The 24749-nt window shown below is 41.9% G+C and overlaps 2 protein-coding genes across 2 annotated transcripts in view; one reads left to right on the top strand and one right to left on the bottom strand.

The window, feature by feature from the left end:
* Positions 1 to 16578, top strand: part of ABCC3 (ATP-binding cassette, sub-family C (CFTR/MRP), member 3) — a 27232-nt gene extending 10654 nt beyond the window's left edge. Inside the window, exons 7-25 of the mRNA XM_010080613.1 lie at positions 714 to 860; positions 1266 to 1353; positions 2359 to 2425; positions 3601 to 3727; positions 4074 to 4250; positions 5115 to 5282; positions 6008 to 6191; positions 6868 to 6973; positions 7659 to 7812; positions 9224 to 9431; positions 9981 to 10291; positions 11020 to 11219; positions 11324 to 11450; positions 12235 to 12336; positions 13339 to 13485; positions 13702 to 13860; positions 14238 to 14404; positions 15282 to 15476; positions 16158 to 16578. Coding sequence (XP_010078915.1) covers positions 714 to 860; positions 1266 to 1353; positions 2359 to 2425; positions 3601 to 3727; positions 4074 to 4250; positions 5115 to 5282; positions 6008 to 6191; positions 6868 to 6973; positions 7659 to 7812; positions 9224 to 9431; positions 9981 to 10291; positions 11020 to 11219; positions 11324 to 11450; positions 12235 to 12336; positions 13339 to 13485; positions 13702 to 13860; positions 14238 to 14404; positions 15282 to 15476; positions 16158 to 16266 — 2943 coding nt within the window. The 3' untranslated portion in view covers positions 16267 to 16578. The remainder of the gene's footprint in view (positions 1 to 713; positions 861 to 1265; positions 1354 to 2358; positions 2426 to 3600; positions 3728 to 4073; positions 4251 to 5114; positions 5283 to 6007; positions 6192 to 6867; positions 6974 to 7658; positions 7813 to 9223; positions 9432 to 9980; positions 10292 to 11019; positions 11220 to 11323; positions 11451 to 12234; positions 12337 to 13338; positions 13486 to 13701; positions 13861 to 14237; positions 14405 to 15281; positions 15477 to 16157) is intronic.
* A 2869-nt stretch (positions 16579 to 19447) lies between these two features.
* LOC104467011 (ankyrin repeat domain-containing protein 40-like) lies at positions 19448 to 23728 on the bottom strand (the record flags this gene model as incomplete). The annotated part of the gene is made up of 4 exons (XM_010080614.1): positions 19448 to 19717; positions 21007 to 21188; positions 22054 to 22527; positions 23580 to 23728. Coding segments are annotated over 4 exons (946 nt in total), but the record flags the coding sequence as incomplete, so codon positions are not given.
* Between the last annotated feature and the right edge of the window lie 1021 nt (positions 23729 to 24749).

Genomic DNA, 24749 nt, shown 5'->3' with positions numbered 1-24749 from the left:
TCCCTCTATTTTCCACTTCATTGCACTGTGATCCCTTTTACAGAAAGGGTTTTGCTTTTGGTGCGTAAAAATGTTCAGATAAGTGCTTTGTCAAAAATATTCCTAGCCAACTGCTCTCGAGATCAAAGGCCCAACCCTGCAGAAGTATTCTTAACGGCCTCGAGATCCTGCCTCTTTCATGTTTCCTTAAAGTTAATGCACTTCCTCAAATCCACATTCCCATTTCTGCTCACCGTTAGTTGACTGCATAGGATGGTCCCTCCACAGCGGATGGTCCCTGTCGCACAGTGAACCAGCAAATAATTTGGATTTTAGTCCTTTTCCTATTGATTAGTCTGTCCTGTTTGCTTAGCCTGCAGTTTACAATGGGAAAATTTGTTTGGGTGGAGTTGGAAATGCAGCCAAACCACAGCCAGATAACCGCTTCTCGTTTTTATTTACCCGAGTTCTGTATTCACCTCTGGAATCTCCCAGTTCAACTAAATGCAGCCATTGGTAATCCAAAAGTTATCTCCTCCTGCCTGCCCTTTTTTGTATCAACTTGTTTGTGTGACTTGTCATTCTTAAAGCATGTGGAAAAGGTCAGAAACAGAGAATTTGCCCAATTTTGTTGTTGATACTTTTATTTCAAAGGTGCCTATCAGGCTTGGCTGCTTTTGAAAATGTCAAAATATTACATATGTCTCGCAGTAAACTCACTTTCTGGCTTTCAGGTAGCATTGACGACATTTGCTGTGTACGTCTCGGTGGATGAGAAAAACATCCTGGATGCAGAAAAGGCTTTTGTCTCCCTCTCCTTGTTTAACATTTTAAAGTTTCCGCTCAATATGCTTCCACAAGTCATCAGCAACATTGCGCAGGTAAGAAGGATCGGGTGCCTAAGCTGTTATGAACAACTTGAAACAAAAAGAACCCCACATGTCCCTGATTTCTGGAAGGCTGAGATCCCTTGCATCTGCCTGTTAGTTGGTTTTCTTTCTAATATCCTTTCTGTGCTGCTGCCCTGTATTGGAAAGCCTGACACCTTCTGAGTGAGCTTGTCTGTGAATTTTGCTTTGCTCAGATGAACTCATCTTGGTCTGAGAAATTTCACAGTTAAAAGCTTGAATTTCAGCGTAAGACTGATTGCAGGGGAAGAATGAGTCACTGTGCAGGAAGCCCATGGGGTGAAAGATTAAGCCATTCTGCATGCTTGCTTTTTCAGTAGTGAGAGCATTAAATCCCCATTGAAAGAATGATAAAATAACGCCGCGCTCTTTTCTTAGACAAGCGTTTCCCTAAAGAGAATTCAGCAGTTCCTGTGTCATGATGAACTTGATCCAAATTGTGTGGAAACAAAAGTAATTGAACCAGGTAAAGACACCAGTATTTTTCTAAATTATGCTGATAAAAAAACCATCTTGTATTGTTTTTGGACTGTTTTGAGTTATGAAAAAAAAACCAAAAAAGAAAATAACAACAATAATATTCGTTTTTTTAAAAAAATAAGCTACTTATTTGAAAAGTATGTGTTTGTTGTTCAGGCTATGTGGAAATTATGAAAGTTTCTGGCTATGTTTTTGAGCTTTGAGCTGAGTTATTGGGGTTGAGGTTGCACCTGCAGTGTACTGGATGCTGACAGCACTGAATCATGAAGTGCGTCTGCTGATGAGGGACAGCAAGACCTGCTCAAACCTTTTGCACTGCACAAATGCTCAAGAACATTGTAAACAGTGTGGATTTCTTCTGTATCCCAAAACAAATGAGCCAACCAGGTGGTCTCAAAAAAATGTTTTCTCATGTAACGTGCTTTGATGATGCTGTGGTTTGAAACCTCTTGTGTGCGATGCGGTGGAGGAGGAGGGATGGCTGTGTGGCTGTTGTGCAATTACTGTCACACACCACCCCACCGGGAGGTGAAGAAAGCCTGCAGATCTGTAACTTGTTAAGTGGCGAGCAAAATGCTGCGCAGAGGCAAATTTAATCTGATACATCAAAGTCAGCAGCATGCAGTGGTCTCCTACTGACTTGAAAGTGGCTTCTTGAGCAGAGCTGTGCTAAGAGTTGTGCAGGGATTCTGAGCAGCAGATGTCGGGACTAGCCCCACTGGGGCAGGGTGAAGCAGGACAGCTTCTCAGCTCCATAGGTTTGTGAGCTCACAGTCTATAGCTTAAGCTGTGATCAGTTATTTTCACTCTGAACAAGCCTGTCTTGTGACCCACAGTCATGAGACTGTGCTTCCCATGCCAGTAGAAAAGGGAACTGCAGCGTACGTGAAACACCCATGAATAAAGATTCCTCAGTTTGCCAGTCTCTCAGCTGTACTACTCTGTGTCATACCTTTCCTGCCTTCTCTATTGTTGTGTTTTTGTCATACAGGCAATGCCATCAGAGTAACAAATGCAACGTTCAGCTGGGGAAAGGAGCTTAAACCATCTTTGAAAGAGTAAGATTTCTTTGTGCAATTGCAGTACAACATCTACCTGCTTCCTGGTTTCTGGCTCCTGGGAGGTCTGTTTGAAAGATGTCTGGTAGTATCTGCAGGCTGACTTCTGGAAGAGGTTGTTTCCACACATCTCATATGTGCATCTCTTCTGTCTTTAAAACATCGAGCTGATCCTCATGCCTCGTGGTATTTAGGCTTTACAGAACAGCGCTGTAAGGCTTTAACTCCACAGCAACTAGCATAAAATAGCCATTTCCAGACTACGAGGGTACATGTTTTGCTCATTTACTTGTTTGAATGGATACAAACAAAATTCACCTGGAAGCATATATTTCCTTATGTTATACTTGTTGCCAGATCAAAATCACAGAAACCTGCTAAGTATTCTTAGAATTCTCAGTCTAAGGAGCCCATGCTCCTGTGCTGAGTGTACTGTGTTAACATGGATAACCTGCAAGTAAGAGGCTTAGGGTTCAAAGGAGCCAGTTTGGTTCAGGCAACCAAACCTGCAGGTAGGCTGATCAGTGTTCTGGGGTTTATTTCAGAAAGAACCATCGTGTCCAGCTTCAATTGCTAGCCACCTGTGCCTAGAAACTCAGAGACTGTCCATCAGTCATTTCTGTATCAGTTCACCTTCAAAACCAGGACCTAAAGCAGTACCGTTAAGAACATAGTGGGGAAAACAGTGAAGGATTTTAACTGGGAAAGTTTTGGTTTTCTTAGTCGTTGTGAACCAAATTTACTAGCACTGGAAATATGGTTTGAACATTTTTAGATGGGATGTGTTCACCCACTGGTTTTGTACAATTGCTCTTGATTTTAAAAACAAAACCCAAAAGACTTCTGGAAGACTGACTCCTTTTCAAAACACTTATTAACCCTATTTTTGATTTGCTTGTGGACTGATAAGACACAGCAAAGCTCTTAGGAGCCTTGCTACCAATCCTACTGATTTAAGATAGATGAATGCTGAGTTTCCATTTACTCCTACAGTTCTGGTTACAGTTGATCGTACACAAGATGGGGAGAAGACCAGTGACCAAGCTATACTTACTCTATCCGGTCAGGCTGAGGTCAGGCTGATTTGCCACTGTATATTTCAGCTCTGGTTTGAAGACCCATAATGTCTTTAGTAAACTAATGTTTAATTAATTTCCAGCCTGTTTCCTCCACAGTATAGATCTGTTGGTCCCCAGTGGTGCTTTGGTTGCCGTTGTTGGCCATGTTGGCTGTGGGAAGTCTTCTCTGGTGTCTGCTCTCCTGGGTGAAATGGAAAAGCTGGAAGGAGAAGTGGCTGTGAAGGTTGGTATTGTTTATGAAACCGTTTAACGATGGCATGGAAACATGCTGCTTATGCCTGCCATTGCTTATAAGGTACATCAGGCTGGAGAGGGAATTGTGTTTGCTCCTAAGCCAGCTTCTCTGCATGTTTATTTGGGTTTGCCCTCACCCATTCAGTTGTGTTTTATATTAAATTACTTTCTTGATTCTATCAACAATACATCAGCAATTAGCACAGGTATATGTATAATGTGAATGTATATCAAGCAGGAGCTGTATCTATGTGCTGCAGATCTTAATCACAGTTGTAAACATGGATTGCTGTTTGTTACAAGTCGAAAGTTTCCTTTCTCCCTCCTCATTCTAGGGCTCTGTTGCTTATGTGCCTCAACAAGCCTGGATCCAGAATGCCACGCTGAAAGATAACATTTTGTTTGGCCAAGCTCTGAATGAACAGAAATACCAAAATATCCTGGAGGCCTGTGCTTTAAAAACTGACCTGGAAGTGCTGCCAGGAGGAGATCAGACTGAGATAGGAGAGAAGGTATATATATATTTTTTTTTTTTTTTTCAAATCAGAGCTGCTTGGTGATTCCTGTTCTGTCTAGCTACAGAGAGAATGCTGTACAGTCAGCACCTGGTTTGGTTTGATCTTTACAATGGAATCCCTGCTACAGTCAACCCTGGAACGTGCAGGGCAGCTTTGTGAAAGGCAGTTGGACTTAAACTTTTTCCTAACTTTAAGCATGTGTTTGTACTGTGCTGTATAATTGCACAGCTAGCCCTGGAAGATCAGAGCATCCTCCATTTGTCGTCCAATTGTGAAGGTGCATCTGTCCAGAATACGTAAAGTCCTTCCTTTTCCTGTAGGGATGAAAAGGGAGGGAACATATGGTGTGCGTCAAGTGAAAAAGTGATGTGATCATCCCTTAACACCTCATTTTAATGAGTAACTTTTACATCTGTGATTACCAACAGAGAGGGTTTTTTCATAGGCCACTAAATTCAAGGTGGATATCACGAAGTGGGGTGGATGTGTGGATTCGTGTGTAAGATGAGAGATGTGGAACATCTTCCAGGTGCAACAGCCCTGCTTTGAGTGTTTGCATTTTACATCCTGGATGGCAGTCTTTCTTTTTATAGTTTTACATTTTAACAGCTCCCTTTAGGAGCTTACGAAGCAAGAGGCTTATTCCGGCTCCAGATTGCTGGGTGAGTGGAGGTTTGGCAGTGAACAGATTTAGAGGCGTTCCGTTCCCGTCTCTGGCTCGGAGTGAGTTACTCTCTTCAGCGTCTCATGTTTCAGTTTAGCATCCGTATGTTTGGCTGGGTGAGAGCCATAAAAAGTCGTAGCTGTTGTTGGAACCGAGTTGTATGATGTGTTTTCTTCTCCCCTTTTTCCCTTCAGGGCATCAACCTCTCAGGTGGCCAGAGGCAGCGCGTGAGCCTTGCTCGTGCGGTGTACAGCAACTCTGACATTTACCTGTTGGATGATCCTCTCTCTGCTGTGGACTCGCACGTTGCGAAGCACATCTTTGACAAAGTTATTGGTCCAGAGGGGGTGCTTAAAGGAAAAGTAAGCTGGCATTTAAATCCTCTTAGAAATGCACACAAACTCCAAAACACGGATGGGTAACAGCAAAGCTATTTCACCACCAAGGCTGAGTGCTGAATCATTCCTGAATTTGTGTTTAATTGGCAATGTGGGCACCTTTTCCCCACAGCACAGGCTCTGCAGTGAGCTGTGGTTTAGGCATGCCCAGAAGCAATGTGATCTAGCCAGAACATGTAGAGGCAGAAACCTGCTTTGTCTTTTAAAATCCCTACTATGAGATCTCCAAAACCAAGACGTTTGCAGAAACTTGTTGTCAGCTTAGTATTGCTTGTTGTTATTCGGCGGCAGTGCAGTGAGGAAGTTGTAGCGGCTTCCTGATTTTACAGCAGTCTTTGGCAGTACACAACCAAATTTGCTTCCCCTTCTAGTCATGTTATGATCTTCTCAGACTGTCTTAGAGCTCAAAAGGGAAGGGCTGCAAAGAAAACCAGCATAAGGGAAAGGGAGAATGATAAATCCCTGGTTTACGTCCTTCTGTGGTTTTATCAGCATGCAGCAGGAAGCACAGTAAGTTCATCTACATATTTCCAAGATAACAAGGACAGTGCATTTCCCCTGGCATTTCACCTTGACACGATAATTAACTCCCTGTCCCAAAAATGTGGTAGTCTTAATTTTGCTGATTGGTGTTAGTCCCTGCAGTGACAACTGAGAGATGTGGGTTTTTTCTCTTTTTCCCTATCCAGACCCGAATTCTGGTGACCCACGGCATCAGCTTCCTGCCTCAGGTAGACCATATAGTTGTCCTGGTAGATGGCAAAATCTCTGAAATGGGATCTTACCAAGACCTTCTGAAACAAAACAAAGCCTTTGCAGAATTCCTGCGAAATTATGCACTTGATGAAGACATCGAAGAGGATGAACCAACTGGTATAGTATTGCTTTTTCTTAAAACATGGGGTTTTTTTCTGTCAATGAGATTACAGCTATTTTCTCTATATAAAGCGTCCCCTGCTTCTTCTGCTTTTTTTCTGTTTATATGTTGTTGTTTTTTTCATATAGCAAAGTTCAAATGACATTTTAATCCTGGGTTACTTGTCAGCTGAGTTTGATTCTGATAAAACGATACAAGATTAAAGCATTTGGGTAAATGTTTCCTCTGTGTGACAGTGTTCCCACGCTCTTTGATTGCAGCGCTGCTTCTCTCCACACAGGCAGAGAGGAACATATATGACATCTTCTAGCAACAGCAGCAGCTTGCAGTAGTTTCTGATGTGACTCCTCCATCCCAAGATCATGCCTAGAGCATGCCCTATACATGAATTTAGCTAGAACCAAGTATAATGCTGTTACTTAACATTCCTGATGCGCTAAAAGAATGTGATGTAAATGCCTTTGGCAGCCACACTGCCTCACAAGATCTTTGCAATTTAGTGAGGAGAACTGATGCACAGGAGGGATGTAAGCAAAACGATGGGGGAGTTCATGCACTATGATTTTCCTGCTGTGGTATTGTTTTTCATGACTCTTGCTTTGTACAGCCACCTTTTTCTGTGCTTTCTGCTTTATTCACCAGAAAAATCTGAAATGTCATCTTCTCTTGCAGTGCTAGAGGAGGAAGAAGTCCTGCTGGCTGAAGACACCCTCAGCATCCACACCGACCTGGCAGATAATGAACCAGTGACGAACGAGGTCCGCAAACAGTTTCTTAGGTAAACACGAGGTCCTCTTGTGTTTATCGTCTGTGTCTGGGGTGAAGCACATCTGAAGGATGTTAGTCACATACTGCCTCTCAGTCTGGGCTTTAGTTTCCTTAGTTTCCTCTTATCAATAAATTGGTTTTGTGTCTCTTTGAAAATAAATGTGAAAGAACATTCAAAGAATGTTCAAACACCTGTTCCTATAATCCTCTTTTTAATCTGAACTGAACCAATTTCTTAAAGCAACTCTGGTTCTCAGGTAACACCACTGTATGTATTTACCCACACAACACTGAACTGCCAACTGCGTGATAAGTAAACCCTTTGCATTGCACCTTTCCATTGGGAATCTTGGAAATCTTTAAGAGTTTTCGTAATCATACCCTTGGATGGTGTCCAGCCAGTGTTGATATGAAAACAGAGAAGCTCAAAGGTTAGCTTTGAAACATCTGTCTTGCAATGAAGCCTCTAAAGGCCAGGCCCTGCCACAGCCTGTGTTAGGAGCCGTATTTCTGGCATCACTGAACATCACTGAACATTCAGAGGGATGGGTACGAGCACCCATAGCTGTGAGGGAGGCTGGCATGGGAACTGAGTGGAGGAGCTGGGAATAAGTCCAATCTGCTGCATCCCAGTCTTGCCGTAGTACTGCCACAATATGCCCTTTTTCTCCTAATGATTCTTTTGTTTTGACTAGGGAACTTAGTGTAATATCTTCTGAGGGAGGAGAATGTCCCAACAAAATGTCAACGAAACGAAGAGTCTGTGAAAAGAAGCCAGCAGAGCCTCCTCTGCCAAGAAAAAATCCTAACGAGAAACTTATTCAGGCTGAAACCATTGAAACGGGAACGGTATGGTTTGATTCCCCCCTCCCTTTTTCCAATTTTTTTTTGTGTTTCTAAAAATAATTTTCATTTTTACATTTGATCCAGTTCTGTTAGATGTGTTGTATAAATCATGACTGCAGGCTTTAGGCATTACTCTAGTGGCCACTGATCATTCAGATTTGGGATTTTGGCAGAGGTTTCTGCACCTGGCAAGGGCTATGTACTTAACAGGAAAAAAAAAAAAAAGGAGAAAAAATAAAAAATTCATTCCAGCTCCTGCCACAGTCACCTGATACCACATAGCACAGCACTCCGTCAGCCCTGACTTTGCACTGCAGAGCTTTCAACACTCTTGGTCTTTAAACTGTTTGGCTGCCGTTGAGTCCAGCAGCAGCACTGGCTATTTGATGAGCTGCAGCGATGGGATCCAAGCCAGCTGGCTGCTGTGTGCCAGGGGATCTGTTCTAAGTGATACCCACCACCCCATCCTCGAGAGCGTTTTATGCTCATAGGCTCAAAGGGGCTGTACTTGCCCCGAGCAGGGCTGGGGAGTGAAATGGGAACAGGGAAAAGGAGGAGAGAAGGAAAAACATACAAGATGGGAATACAAAAGTAAAAGAAAGGGACAGAAAGGGGCAGTGGATGGAATGGGAGCAGGGAGACTTTGTTAAATAAAGCCCCTTCCCTCCACATCAGAAGGCTCTGTGTGTCCTGTTTAGTCTGGTGTACATGGTCCATGGCACAGACATGTAATTAACTGTTCCTGGGGGTTATTTTAGCTTTCAGAATCCCTAATCAACACCACTTGTTCTTTTAATTACTGCTTATGCTTTTTTAGAGACTGAGTTTTGTCCTGAGTCTCTGTCTCTTTGCTTTTCTGCCTTTTTGCACCACCTTGGAGATGGCGTCTTTACTTTTTGCCACAACCATCATCTGTGTATGTTCCTGTTGGATGCACTAGCGTTTGGTACCTCATGTAAGCTGCTGTAAAGACACCGGAATGGAGGCATATTCAGCACTGTTCCTTAAATAGGCCATTTAAAGTAGTCCTGAGCTCGCTACGCCTGCCAAATTGCTTCTTTGCCTGAGAATCTTGGCTCCTGTTCTTTTACCGATCCTTTGCTGGTCTTTGACCAGCCTCTTTTCTTTCTTTTTTTTCTCCCCCTCTGACATAGTCTTAAAAACTAAAACTCCACAAAAATAATAAAATATAGCCCCTCAAAATGGAGGAAAATAATATTTCAGAGAAGTTTCTGATTTGAAAATCCTCTCCCTGACATGGAGCCCAGGCAGATGAACTGTTCTCCATGGTATGTTAGAGGTTGGGAAGTTCTGAACCTAGCTGTTCCTCTGCTGAAGAATTTTTTTTCCTCTTCTTCTGTCTAAACTCCTGCTTGTGTAAGTTCTACAAACCAGCTTCTGTGTGATCTTGCAGGTAAAGCTAACGGTGGTCTGGCAATACGTGAAGGCTGTCGGCCCTCTCCTTTCTTTAGTGATATGTTTCCTGTATTGCTGTCAAAATGCTGCTGCTATCGGGGCCAACGTGTGGCTCAGTGACTGGACCAACGAGCCAGTGATCAACGGGACTCAGCAAAACACAACCATGCGAATCGGCGTCTATGCTGCCTTGGGCCTCTTGCAAGGTGAGACCAGATAAAATCCTGAGGTCTGAATGTTTAGTAAAAAGGAATTAGATGGGAAAGCCATGGTGGTGGCCCAAAATTGCCCCCCAAATCCTATCCTAAGCAAGGGGAGTAATGTAACCCGGAGCTACAAAGTCTGAGCTCAGCCCAACATTTCTAATTTTGTTGTGAAGCCCTTGGATGGGGTTGAACAGGTGGAAGCTTGAGAGGTAAGTTGGAGAGAAAACATGATAACTTAGGTGCAGGAGCGACTGAAGGGTTGGGGTGAAGTTGTAGCATTAGGACTTCATGGAAGCTTGCCGAAAGCAGGGGGAGGATGTTTGCACATCTGTCTTACGTGGACGGGATGGTGAAATCCTGCAGGACGTGTTCCTGTGCCTTAGGCAGCAGCAACCGCAATGCCGTGTGCTGATGGGCATGGTAAGAGGAGGGTGGACAGGGAATAAAGCAAAAACAGCTTCTAGCACATCAGAAACTGCTGAGAGTCAAAGAGCTGTGAATTGGGAACATCACGTTCACTGGTTAACGTGTCCTCTCCTCACCTGTCAGGCCTCCTGGTGTTCATCAGCTCCTTCACCCTGGCCATAGGCGGCATTAATGCAGCCCGGACGCTCCACGCTGCTCTGCTGGAGAACAAATTTCACACCCCGCAGTCCTTCTACGACACCACCCCAACCGGCCGGATCATCAACCGCTTCTCAAAGGACATCTATGTGATCGATGAAGTAATCCCACCGTCTGTCTTGATGTTCCTTGGAACTTTCTTCACCTCTTTATCGACGATGATTGTGATTATAGCAAGTACTCCGCTCTTCGCCGTGGTTATAGTTCCACTTGCAATTGTGTACTACTTTGTTCAGGTAACTGAAAAATATCTGACTACCATTGCAATGACTCTTATTCCATCATTTGTCTTTCTTTTTAGGAAAAACAACATGAATTTTGGGGAAAAATTAAATATCTGAAGTAACTACATGTTTATGTAAACAAAACATGATTTACTTCTCTCAGAAAAAAATGTCTTGTGAAATGTGGTCATGAAATAAATAGGCATAACCTTTTTTTTTGCCTTTAAGTAATAACAAGTAAGCCTACTGCTAGAGACAGAGCTGCAGGGCACTTCAATATATTGAAGTGTTCATATATTTGACACATTGACAAGTTTTTAATGTGGTGAGGAGTTAAAATGCTGAAAATAGAAAGCATCAATTTTATTGACTTCTGAGCAAAAATGAAGCTTATTTTATAAACCATAAATAGAGACCTGATAACGGAGGTGCAAATTCATGTTTCATTTTCTTAGAAAATGAAGCTCCTTCAAATGGATTAATTTTGTTAGGCTATATTAACTACATTTAAAGGGACATAGATAAATTCTACTTTCTATAGAAATTGCAGTGACCCAATACCCTGTTACGGAATGAAGCAAAGATAACTTTCTTGAAATTCTTAATTATAGAGAATATTTTGGAGGGTCGAAGTGCATCAGTAGCAATCTCCTTTAAATCCTTAACCTACAAATTTCTTCGCTGTTAATTACAAGAAAAAATAGTTAATGTACCTTTCGATTCTCTCAAAAAATTTGCAGCGATTCTATGTAGCTACCTCTCGCCAGCTGAAGCGTCTGGAGTCTGTGAGCAGGTCTCCCATCTACTCACACTTCTCAGAAACAGTATCGGGGGCCAGCGTCATCAGAGCCTATAGAAGAGCAAAGTCCTTTGTAGACATCAGTGATATGAAGATGGATGAAAATCAGAAGAGTTACTATGCTGGCATAATATCAAACAGGTAGAAAGGCATATAGCTTCTTGTTCCCACTTAGATAATCCTGTGTTTTCATAACTGGTCCAAGCAGCTATTTACCACTCTGCTTATGTCTGCCTTTTTACCAGGTGGCTGGGCATTCGAGTTGAATTTGTGGGGAACTGTATTGTCCTTTTTTCTGCCCTTTTTGCTGTGATTGGTAGAAACAGCCTGAATGCTGGCTTGGTAGGACTTTCAGTATCTTATGCATTACAGGTATGTATTGTAGCTTTCTGTTCATTCATGGGTTTGCATTTTTGTAGATGGTATGGATATATTAGCAATTATTTAAGCATCTGTTAAAGCTGATGAGTTGTGGGACACCTGGAAAAAGCAGAGATTTACACTGAATGCTGACACACTGTCAGCAAGCCCCCATGCAGTAGGATTTCAGGGCACTCTGGGAGTATCAAGGTTGTGCTGCACCCCAGTATCCCCAGTGGCAACGTGCAGGGAGCTCAGGAAGTGGCACATGCACCCACCAAGAATAGGTCATTTGAGCAGCATGGGCTTAACGAGTCCTGCATCATGCCTGCTACATCGCACGTCAGTGTGTCCAGGTAGTCAGCAGGCGCATCCAGGCACATCGGCGGGATTCGTAGATAGGCAAGATGAACTGTGCTCACCCAAGCTGCGGGCAGCTTAGTGGATTTAATGGCCTCTCTTTTGCCAGAAGCTTTTTAGATAACCATGAGTGTGCAGGATTGCTGTTAGCAATTTTCCAGTGAGACCCACACCTAGGGCAATGACTTCCAAACAACTTTTTTGAGAGGGCCATTTGTTAAATCATTGTGGGAGGCATATGCTTCTTCATGTGAGCACCTGATTATCTGTAGACTTCATGTCCCAGTAACTCTATTAATGTAAATGCAAAGGTAATTATTCCATTTGTAATATTAACGTGAATCCATGTCTTAATAGCAGTGGCTGGTTTTGTTGTTATTACTGTTACATTTGTTGGTCCTCTGTGGGTGATGGTTTGTTCCTTGTCTTCTCCAAGGTGACCTTGTCTCTGAATTGGATGGTCCGAATGACTTCTGAACTTGAAACTAACATTGTGGCTGTTGAAAGAATAAAAGAGTATTCAGAAACTGAAACAGAGGTCAGCTACCAAGCATCAAGCATGCTCACCAAAAAGCGTGGCAAAATCTTAATGCACACATTTACACGGTCTTTCTTTAGACTCTTGAGAGACAGTTCCTGCTCTGAGAGCGTTATCATTTAACCTGAACAAATGTCACGCTCTGAACTGTAATTTATGCTGTCACAGCTCCAAATTATTACTGCTGCCATGCAGCCTTGTGCTTAGCATCTCATATTCAGCTACTGTGAGTGCCCATAGCACAACAGAGATGAGATTCACCATCAGAATATCACTCCCATTGGGTTTGAAGTGTTAGATGCATCGTCCTACCTGCGTGGATGGTGCTGCAATCCTGCCCAGTGAGCGCAGCTGCAGTACGATTACCAGGCTATGCACACGTTTTCAATGGTATTTCTGTTTAATCAGTCCTTGTCTCCCATGAGAGATGAACATCTCTAGGAACACTGTACTGCCTAAGCCAGGAAAGTCATCCAGACATCTACCGTTGTTGCCAAAGACTTTTAAAGGTGGCAGATGGAGCTATGCTGGGAAATGTGCTGCTCTGTGGACACACTGGGTTTTGTGAGCCCTGTGTACGTGACGGGAGACTAAGAATTAGGAAATGGAGGCTCTGAGGAGAGCAGCAGTGTATGGTTCTGGAGATCAAGCATTTAATCTGGAAGCTAAAAGGAATCTAGACAAGATACGTGATATGTGTTATAAGCCAGAACTTGAGCTGGCATTAAATGGGCACTGTTCTATTAAAGTTAATGGAAAACAGGTAAATTTATATCCATTGAGGATCTGGCCCTGTATGCTCAGACTTTTTTTTTTTTCCTGTAAACTTTACAACCAAGACTAAAATGTGTGGATATGTAATAACCCATGTTTTCCCCCCATTACTGTAAATGTATTTGATTTATCACATATCTTTCTAGTAACCCACAAATGTTAATATTTTTGTCTGAGTTTGAATTATTTTTTTCTTCACCCTATATGAGGAATTTCTGTTTTCCTTAGGCTCCCTGGATCATTGAGGGCAAGAGTCCCCCAGAAGACTGGCCATCCAAGGGAGAGCTGGAGTTTGTGAATTATTCAGTGAGATACAGGAAGGGCCTGGATCTAGTGCTGAAGGGTCTAAACCTCCAAGTGCATGGTGGAGAAAAGGTGAGTTACCAGCTGTATGTCTTTGCTAGAACTTTGCTCTGCGCCTCCAGTGAGTAGAGGAACCCGCTGGGTTCCGCGCTGCCGGGGTGGTCACACCGCCGGGGTCATCAACCCACCTCTTGGAGGAATCTTGGGGATTTGTTTGGAGGTTTATTTGCTGGGTTTTGTTTTGGTTTTAACTATGTGCTTTGCTGTTATACCTGTGATTTGTTGTAGATTGGAATTGTTGGCAGAACCGGAGCAGGGAAGTCTTCCATGACGCTCTGTCTGTTTAGGATCCTGGAAGCTGCAAAAGGGGAAATTAAAATTGATGGTGTGAAAATTTCAGAGATTGGTCTCCATGACCTTCGATCGCGGCTAACAATTATTCCTCAGGTAGAGTTTCTGTGTATCTCAGTAAAGGAAGGATCTCTAACAGCTTAGCAAACCATAAATAATGGTTTATCCACAGAGGGAAATGCTTTGTTACACTCAAAATTATTTCAGAAAAACAAACTACTTCTGCTTTAAGTGGTTTTGTTCTGCCACCTTGTAAGCTGATGCTGGGTGACAAAAGACGATTTAAGATAGAACATCTTTACAGTTGGAACTTGAGTTTTAAGTGTGTATAACGTAATGTATTTTCAGAGAGGATAGGATTGGGAGGTGGCCTGCCTGCAATGCAATGGAGACTTCAAAGCAATAACTCATTTTAATATCTGTACTTAAAACAGCGAAAGCACTTGTCTAATGAAAGTTGGATTTATATCCAGGATCCTGTTCTGTTTTCTGGAACACTGAGGATGAACTTGGATCCATTCAGTAACTATTCAGATGAAGAAATATGGAAAGCTCTTGAACTGTCTCATCTGAAGAGGTTTGTCAGCAGCCAGCCATCCACGTTGGACTATGAATGCTCAGAAGGTGGAGAAAATCTGAGGTGAGGAGTGCTTGGACAAGAAACATACACTGAGCTTTCATTCGGCTGTAACAGTCACACTTGAGCACAGGTTTACACTGCAGTCTGGTGTGTCTGAAATTAAATCATTCACCTTTTCATGTTTCAAGAAGACCACCAAGGCGCGAACATTTGCCTGCTCTTCTGCCTCTGCCGCGAATGAGCTGGTTCTTCTTTGCTCCTGGGAAGGATTTCTCCCAAACCAAAATCCTGGCTTACCAGTAGAGAAAGAAGGGTCAGGATGACAGGGTGTTAGGAATAGGTGGTCCCTTGAACACAGGTTGGTAGGAAGGGCTTCTGAGGCTGTGGTGGGACCAGATTATGTACATGGTGAATATTCAGCTCCTTCCCCATCCCACACAGACACTCGGACAGAGGCTGTGTCTGGGGTGCTGTTGCAGCAGGGGAGGAAGCATGGGCTGCCCGGATTTAATTTTTTTTAATATCAGAAAGGACTGAGAGCTTCAGAACATTATTTTTTCCTTTTTTTTTTTTTTTTTTGTGTGTGTGTGTGTGTATGCTTAGTGTTGTTACAGCTGTGTTTCTGAAAGCTCAGGCCAGAAGTGTTGCAATCATTAGTTCCGCTGGCTTTTGTCACAGTGATGGACAGGGGACGTTTGGTGGGTCTGTCGGTACTGGGTCAGGCAGTAAGTGACCACATACGCTAAAACTAGCCGAGTAATGCTGCAATGTGTAATTATCAGCTCTAGGACTGACAGACCAGGCTGTTTGCTAAATAGTGTTTTATTCATTGGGTACCTGTACCTGATGAGTGATCTGCTCTAGCACAAGAGATGCTGAGCGGTGGGGAGCTCAGGGCAGTGGGGCCTCGTTTGTGAAACCCTGTCTCTGTTGGCAGCGTTGGCCAAAGACAACTCGTCTGTCTGGCGAGAGCGCTGCTTCGCAAGACAAGAATCTTGATCCTCGACGAAGCAACAGCAGCCATCGATCTCGAGACGGATGATCTTATCCAGATGACAATTAGGACCCAATTTGAAGACTGCACGGTGCTGACAATAGCACACAGGCTGAACACAATCATGGATTACACAAGGTAAAAATCTCTTAATGGTCTGTGGACGGGATACTCACTGGTTTATTGGGTGTGTGAAGCACTTAGAATCACAGAATCACAGAATGTTAGAGATTGGAAGGGTCTGGTTTGTCTCTAGATAGTCACACTGATGCTCTTGTCAGGTAGTATGTAAGCAATGATGTTTAAGCCATATAATCCTAGAATATCCAGACCCGACTTTGCTTCTTTTGGCGTAAGAAACACATTCTATATTTATTAACCAGAGCTGCGCAAGACATACTCCCCAGTTGCGTTAATGGTGCTGTCAGCAAGCTTGTAGTTCCATCTTTAACTAGCAGCTGCTGTATCTTGTTCACTAACATCATGTCATATTAATTACTTTAAAATATATTACTGTACTTCGTGAGCTTTTATCTCCTTGGCTTTCTGGGACTATGTTTTCAATTCCAGAGCTACCAGTGTGACACTTTTTCTTTTTTTTTCCCCCTGGGAAATAGTGACTGTCCTGTACCTTTTTAAATCAAACAGCAGCTCAGGGAGAATGTTTATCATCTGATGTCTTTCAATGTGTGAAAATAATTGAGCAAAACAAAGGCAAGGCAAAGATTAGAGCAGCTTTTGTCATAGAAAGGGATATCACATTTCTTGTGAGGAATTCTCTGACATAACTTCCCCCCACACGCCTTTTGTTTTGCACAGGGTTCTTGTTCTAGACAGTGGAACCATAGCTGAATTCGATACACCTGCAAACCTTATAGCATCCAAAGGTATTTTCTACAGTATGGCCAAAGATGCTGGACTAGCATGAAGAGAAGACCTCATGGGTTTTTGGTTTGGGGTTTTTTTTAACATTACTGACTTGCCACAAAAGTGACTTGTGAATGTACTGTAATTTACAAAACTGGTTTTGTAGTAGACTAAACTTGTGATATGTGAACAAAGTATTTTACAATTATAAGGACCAGAAAGTGAATTTTATATTTTTAAATATTTTCTATATTCATAAAGTATTTTATTATATGCTTTTTTTTCCCAAAGAATGCCAAACATTCTGCCAAGATCATGTACCACAGGGCAATATGTACTGTATTCAGGTTTATAATTAGTAAATTATACTAATGGTACAAAATACACCTGTCTTGTGTGTTTTCTGCATAAGGAATAATTGGTTTTGAAGTGGAAAGACAGGCCTGGTTAAGTAGTGACTCAGCTGAAAAGTAATGTGTAATGTCTGAGTGGTTCCAACCTGTTCCTGTCAGTATTTCCCCAGGACAAGGTAGTTTTAGGGCTGTGAGCTCCCCCAGGACTTTGCCCTGCAACGTTAGTATAAAATTCCTCTTCAGCATCAGAATTAGGAGTAGGGTATATTTAGAACTAAACCTACAGATGGCTTAATAGAAATCATCAACTACACAAGTTCTGTTAATTTAGTAGACCCCGCATAAGCCTGCAGGGCCGTGATTGGCACAGTATTATCATTTTGCTCTCTCGCTTACGTATGAAGTCACTGTGAGCAAGTTCCCACTGAAGCTGAACATGCATGCTGAGCAGATGTGTATATAATTTATCTCATTCAACACTTCACCACTTGACATAATATGTGATTTATTTTGCAGGAGATAAATATCTACATTATTTTTGATAACCAAGTCTCCTCCGATAAAGGGAGGACCGTCTTTAAACAGTATCTGCTGCTAGAATCTGACAGAACATCTTTTGCTTTAGTTGTTCACTTATTCCACCAAGCACTCTAGAAACCTACCCAGCAAGAAGTTTCTGTGTTTTTCCAGAAGTAAAGTTCAGAACAAGATTGAGATGACAAAAATAATAATTTATTAATTCTTACAAATAATACTTCTTAAATAGAAACAAGAATCTGCAGCCAAGCATTCATTTGACATTTTAGAGCAGAGCACAAAGTAATGAATTATTTATCATACACCATAATGTAATGATTCTACACTGATCAGCTTGTTAGGAGTGTTAATAGTATCTTCTATGTATAAACTGCAGAAGGTATAAAAATATTCTTCTGAATGCATAGACAGTGATCAGCATCTGTGCAGGATAAGCAGGGTGGTGGTGAAGTCGCCCACCCAGCAGCTGAGCTTTCCTCTAGTAGGTCCGACTGGTTCAGCCTGGGACCTGCATGGATTTATCTGGCATTGAGAGAGCTGCTGCCGAAACCCTGTCTGTTCTGTGTGCCACGGAGAATGCAATAGACAACATGGGGTATGAGGAACAACAATTTTATTATTCCATTATACAGAAGTTAATACACCACCAGCACTTTGGTGTAAAAAATAGATGACTCGGACCACATCTGACCTCCAGCCCTTTCAGAAGAGGATGTTTTGTTGTGACATAATGTTCTACTCTTAGCTTTGGGAGCTGAGCTTCAGTCTAGTTAATTAGCAGACAGGAAATTGGGGTGTTTGCATGGATCTGTGCTTCCAGGTGAACACAGGACAGCGGACTGGGCGAGGGCTCCCTCTTGTGCGCCCAGTCGCTGCAGCTGCTTGCCCGTGCACAGAGCTCCTCGCTGGACGGGAGAGAGCAGGGGTCAGTCTGGGCACCAGCTGTGTGAGCTGTAATACAGGTGCCTGCTCTCACTGCAGGGGAAGAACGAACGTCTTTACCTGCCGCAGCCTCCAAGAAAGGAGACGGGTCTGTGGTGGATTCCTGACTCCAGTCAGAGGAAGTACTAGAGTGGCAAGAGCTCACCATCCCGTCCTCTCCTCAGAGTCTCCTCCAGCTCGTTTGGGTGGCTCCCTGCTCAGCGTGCTAGTGCTATAAATCCCATTTACACATCAGATACCATGTACAGCTAACTTGGGCTGGGAATTCTTAGACAACAAGACCACAAAGTACTTTGGTTGCTGTAGTTTCCAAAGAAACTGGGGAGGAGAAAGGGGGAAAATGAAGAAACTCTGGGCAATTCAGTCCAGCTTGCTGTGTTCTGTTTGCTTGTTAGATCTCTTTAGTTCATTCATCTAATTCATGCTACTTTTAGTTAGGCTACCAGAATGGAAGTCTTCCTCAAACACAGATGACTGAGTAAATACCAAAATCATAAATAATTAGATAAAACCCAGCTCTTAAATACTTTTCAATTTATTTATTCCCGAAATTCATAGCAAAGTAGTCTAATTCTGAACGTTAACAGGAAAAGTGATTTTTTTTTTTTATATAGTAAGTAATGCAAGTAGACACAAGTAATTGGAAAAAAAAGAAAATACATTGCATAGGAACATTAAGAGTTAATATCAGCCCAGAAAACCCTGGGCTTTCACTAGTTTCTTTTTACACAGGCAACCCTGAAGTTTCAAGATGAGATCTTTCTCAGGAATGGAGGTAAAAGGAAATTAAATTACAATTGTTGTGCTTTTAAAAGGGGAAATTAAAGCAGCATTGGAGAAACGTGTTTTCAATACAGTAACAAAAATAGTATTTTAAATTGCACATGTCAATACTGTATATTGACAGACAACAATAAAAGGGATTTTGGTCGAGAGCATATTTATGATTTAGATAATTACTATCACTTCTTGTTTTCAACCTGAGAAATAGGGAAAAGTGTAAACAGGGATTAAGAAATCACAGGTAATAAGTCACTTGATAGTATTTATACAAGACATAGTTTTGTGCTTCTTCCACAGATTTAAACCCTTCTGGTTTTTTTCTTTCTAAATATACAGCTTAAAATACAGGATCTAAAAAGTGAACATTAATGGTAATGGACTCAGTTCAAATATCAAATGGTTTCATGGCAGGTTCTTTAGCTTGAGTACCTCTGCTATTTCATAGCAAACAAACTATTAGAACAGTTTAAGGTAAGCCTTTCCCTGAGAGCTGCTAACTCTACACTATTTCAAGATTTTTGTATGGAGAAGTCTTGCATTAACAGATAGTTCTATCTATACTTCCTTTGCATCGAGCTACTTTCATATCAGACTCGTTACTCTTAGATTACCTAGAGGCTGTAACTGTGCATAACTTTAGTTTATTTCAAGGTTAACAAAATAGATTTTTTTAACATCATTAGCCCTTATAGATACTGTATTTCAAATGTAATTTTACATGAGAGATACAAATCCTTTGTTTTATTCTTTGAACAATTAATATGTCAGTTCTGATGCCTTCTTGTTATAACCGCTCCGTTCAGAAAGTGCTGGGACTCTGAAAAGTAAGTTTTTGTCGCTTACTGTTAGAACAAGCTCCAGTTCTTGGAAATCCTGTAGCCTTGCAACATCTTTGTCCTTTAAATAAATACAGTAAGTTGTTAGGTGATAAACTGTCAGTTCAGTTTTGCAGAGGTAAGTTAAAATAGGCTCATACTAACACAAGGTATGTATTTATCCATAAATACAACAATTCTTTACAGTAAACTGGAAAGCGGACATCCGGGTGCATCCTGTATTTATTCCGAGATCCTATTCAGCTACTCAAGTCTATTTTAAGGAGGCGAGTGCAAGTGATTAGTGGAATTACACTTGTAAAGATCCATGCCTGCCACCCCCAACTCCTCTTTTCTTTCCCCCTTGGCAATTCTTAGAAGCTCATGGATTGATTCTCACCTCTACCCAAGGTCCTGCACCCACCTTCCTCCAGAGCAGCCCACCACCCCCCCGCAGCGCTGGCTTTGGAGAGCGATGGAAGACACCCTCCCGCAGCACGGGCCTGAGCTCTGATCCCCTCTGCAGCAGCGCTCTGCTGCTAAACAGCATTAAACAGAATTAGTTTTATGTCACCTCAAGGAACAGGAAGTGTCCTGCAGTCCTACCCAGAGAGCCTGGAGTAATCAGAGCTGGAAATAAAAACTGTCCCTTCAACAGCCACCTACGTGGGCAAGTGACAGAATCGCTTATGTCTTTTTTTTTTTTTTTTTCCCCCCAGTTCTTGTCTAGCAAATAAGTCATCTCATAGTGAGTGAAGATGCAGTGCAGTGGAGTCTGGTAATCTGGTACTAATCAGATCAGCTCCATGACTGACGCCAGCAATGCTCCAGAGGGATTTGAGAGTGAAAGAAAGGTCAGCGGGGAATTGGTAAAACTGGTCAGCAGGTCTGGTTTCAGTTTGCTGCACAGGTAAATGTCATGGCAGTGAAAAAACAGTTACATTCAGAGATCTGCACTTGGAATAATTCTGAAACTCCTTTCACTGAAAGTACAGTCCTTGCTGAACCAGCAGAACTCAGCTGAGAACTGCGGGCTTTTAAATGCTGTGGCAAGTCACAGTGCTGTGGCATTGCACTGAACTTCAGAATGTAGTAATCAGATATTAATTAGGCTTGACACCAAATGTTTATGAAAGGAAATGATGAAGAAACTTTAAGAGCCTTTTGCTAAAAAAAAAGAAAAACCAAGTAACTGCTGAGTGCTGCAAGCTGTAGGGAGGGTTTTCACGGTGGTTTGCTTTTGTTTTTTGTTTTTTTTTTTTTTTTTTTGCAACATGGGCCTATGAAGATGAACAACAAATTACTCCTCTTTAACGGTAACCTAAAAACCTTTTTTATTAGTTACTGCACTTCAAAATTTAGAGTTCTTACCTTTCTTAACATTGTATTTGGTAATTTTCTGATCTTCTGTACATGCTCGGGGTTAACACCCAGCTCACGGCAGCTCACTTGGAGCAGTTCCTTATAGGTCAGTTCTTGTCTGTCCAGTTCAATTTCAATGAAGTCATTTTCTCTAAGGTTAGGGTTTTGTATTCTAACTTTAAGCACCAGTTCTATTAGAAATAAAAAGGCACATTAATAGGCAGATGTATATAGGAATTGGAAAAGATCTCTCTATACTAAGTTTTAAATCTTTCTATGTTCGATTAAGCTTGTTTCTAACAAGCTTAACATTTCTAACAATGCAAGAATCCTCAGAAAGCAAACAGCTGGACTTGATGACCACAATTTCCATTAGATTGACTTTCATCAACCTATGGGAAAAAAATCATTGCAAAGCTAATACAGTGCGTGTACACATGTATGAACCTTTGCATGAATACTCATGTTACTGGATTGAAGCCAACTTAAAAGCAGATTATACTGGTTATCGATTTCCTGAGCAATCCAAGATTGCTTTTATTGTTTTTTGATTCTTTTGGTCATCAGTTAACTTCTCATTGTTAATTCATGGCATCAGAACACCTTTTTATTTCAAGAATGAAATTCTGAACTGAAACTGAAATTCCACATTTCCCTCTCTGGGCAGGCAGCGTTTACCTGCAGATCACAGAAGAGACTCAGGGCTGCAGATTGCGCCATGTGAGGTTCTCTCTTGAGCTCACCAGCCGCGTACTCACATTCTTTATTTGAAGCTTGGAGTATGCTATTGAGGAAATTAGATTACCCTGGTGTCTGTACGCTTTTATAGCTTTTGAGACAAATAGCAAATGTTTTCATCAATATTTTAATAAGAGTTCAGCAGAAACAGGATATCTGCCTCTTTAATTCCCTTCAAATGTTTCCTGAATGCCTGCACGTGGGAACCCAAAAAATCCCTAGAAGTGCTGTGAACACGTGTAACCCAGCTTAGGCTATCTGCACTGTCCAAGGTGGCAGAAGCTCCAAGACAAAGTGAGAAGAGACTTTTACCGTTACCTTGCATATTAAGTGGAAAAGCTCCTGTGAAGAAAACCGGCTGAAATGCTGGCACGGGCCGCCCGCAGGAGCCGTTCTCTGGCTGAGGCACCGACTGATTTGCTCCAGCTGGCGCAGAGGGACTCCTGCTCCAAGACACAGATCCCTGGTAGACGGGACCCCTCTGAAGGCCGTGTTTTGGGGGTGGTGGCCCCGTGCACCCTCTGGGCAGTGGCGGCACGCCTCCGTTACCAGCCGCCACGGGAGCAGTGTTCCCGTGCTGTAACGGTGAGTGCGGGTACGTCTCCACATCAGGTAAGGATGAGGAGTCGGCATCTTGCGATTCTGAGCGTGAGACACTCCCATTCACGGCAGGGTCTGGAATGCTGGTACTCATAGTGTTATAGATGTAAGGGAAAGGTGGGTTGGCCAGATAATTAGGGATGATCGGCAGATCTGAATCTTTCTTTAAGTCTGGGAGTTCATCATCTTCCACTGTAAAACAAACAAAAACAACATTCTCCATGACTGATCCGAGGACGAAAAGAAGTACTGCTATTGCACTGTGGGCCTTTTTTTTTTTTTTTTTTTTTTTAATAGGAAGGAGTGGACTGTTAAAAGCATCACAGGATCAAAGATGAATCAATCACTACACCTTTTTTCTACAGTAAACAGAACCGTGCTGAGGTGTTGCAATAAACACACAAGCAGAGTCTGATTCCAGCAGTTCTGGGGATGCTACTTCCTTCTAAACGCTGCAGGACTTTTGGTTTGGTTTGGTTTAATCCGTAGCCAGGAGGTTGTAACATGGTCTCTGGTGGTATAATGCTGTCGTCTTCATAATGTATAAGGCAATGAAAAACAAAGGGTAACGTGCTGTTCGATATTAAGACAGGGGATAAAGGCAAAAGAACATGCAGTACTGAGAGAGCTGAAACATTACCAGTTCAGCAGCTGGGAGACTATAATGAAAACAAAAACAAGCAAGGGAATACAAAGGGGAAGAAAGAGGTTGTTAATCGACCACATTTCAAATTACTTATCACCTCTAGCAGCAACTCTACTCCGCTCCAACAGTTACAAAACAGGATAAAAATGCTCCACTGATATCCTTTAATGAGCTATTTCTCTGGGGTGCTAATTTTCTGTTTACCCAACACAGTGTCTAAGCTCCATAGAGCATCGGGAACATTAGGTGTTGCTCATATAGGGACTTCATACGAATTTGAGATATTTTCTCCTTTTGCCCTTTTGAAAATAGGAAGCTGTCTCTGTCTGTCACTGGTTTAATCATGGCATTTTTCAAAACACAGTTCTAATTTTTCAGTGTTGAGAATAAAAGTTTGGCTATCTAGATATGGAACTTGTTGGTAATCCTCATTTCTTTAACTTTTGATTTCTTACCAAGTAAACTCTAGAAATCAAGTGACAGTTGTTACTAAAACCGAAACACAGTATCTTCACATGCAAAATAAAGGAACGTAAGTGCTTTAAGCAGCCTTTTACTGCAGTCTTTGATGATCATATCGCATAGCCAAGAGGTTTACCTCCCAACATCTTCCGTATCTCTCTCTTTGATGTTAACTGCACTGGCCGTTCTCCTTTCTTTGTGAGGATCTCCTTGTCAGCGCCGGCGTGCAGCAGGTACGCCACCACGGGAGCATGGTTCCGCTTACATGCCCAGTGCAAACAAGTCCTGCACATGGAAAATGTTAACACGGTTTGAAATCCTAAGTTACGGCAGGTTCATTTCCACTCATTCTTGCTGTCTATGAGAAAGAGACCTAATGCACGTCTAATATAAAAAAGGTTTTAATTACAACCTTCCTTGGAAATTGACGCTGGTTTTGGAGCCTGCAGTGACACCTGCTGATGCAGTTTTCCCTTGCTCTAATGCTCTTGATACCAAGTTATTTTTAAAGTTCAAGATCTTTTCCATTTGTCATTTATTAGGCTACTAACTTTTATGGAAAAAGAAATATAAAAAGAAGGCTTGTATATGCTATTTTAATCTTTGAAAGAATAAGCTGTACTTAAAATACTTCTGTGTGTATGTGAGCTAATAGCGATAGCTCCTGAGGATGCTATTTTTACTCTTCAATTAATGCTGTCAGCACAATGACTTGCACTTTTTTTGAAAGTAAATGATGTTTAAAGTATCGTAAGCATAGTTTCTAAGCACAGTTCTTTGCCCAGCTGCTATTCACTGTGCCAGAAATTCCCAGGCTTTGATCAGCAGACAACCAGTTTTCTGCGATCTGTAACTGATGCACAGAACTAATCACTTTTCTATTTTTTTATAAGTATTATTTGCAGTTGCTGACCTAGAAAGACATAGTAAAGAAACCTCCTAAAAGCTACTGAGCTTATTTAGTGCTTAGTGTTAGGACTTAGACTAACACATTGTAACTTGCTATACAGTCACCATTCCTCGCTATCCCAGGTTCTAATGATGTCTGATCTTTCTCTAGGTTTTATGTTTTGATTCTCTAGCTCCAGCTGAAGGAACCTCTTCAGAAAAATGAACACACTTCTCTGCGTTTATTTATTTAAATATAATAAAGCAGAGAACAATCATAAACTTATAAGGGAAAAATGTCTCAGTTGAAAGTCCAGCTCCAAAAAGCTTTTTCCACTTTGTTTTGTTTTAAGAAAGAGACACAGTCATTAGACTGCAAGGTTGTATCTTGATCAGTAACTCCCAGCTTTGTACACAA

Source organism: Pterocles gutturalis, unplaced genomic scaffold (assembly GCF_000699245.1).
Source record: "Pterocles gutturalis isolate BGI_N339 unplaced genomic scaffold, ASM69924v1 scaffold25319, whole genome shotgun sequence".
Lineage (NCBI taxonomy): Eukaryota > Metazoa > Chordata > Aves > Pterocliformes > Pteroclidae > Pterocles > Pterocles gutturalis.
This window is presented reverse-complemented; position numbering and strand designations above follow the sequence as displayed.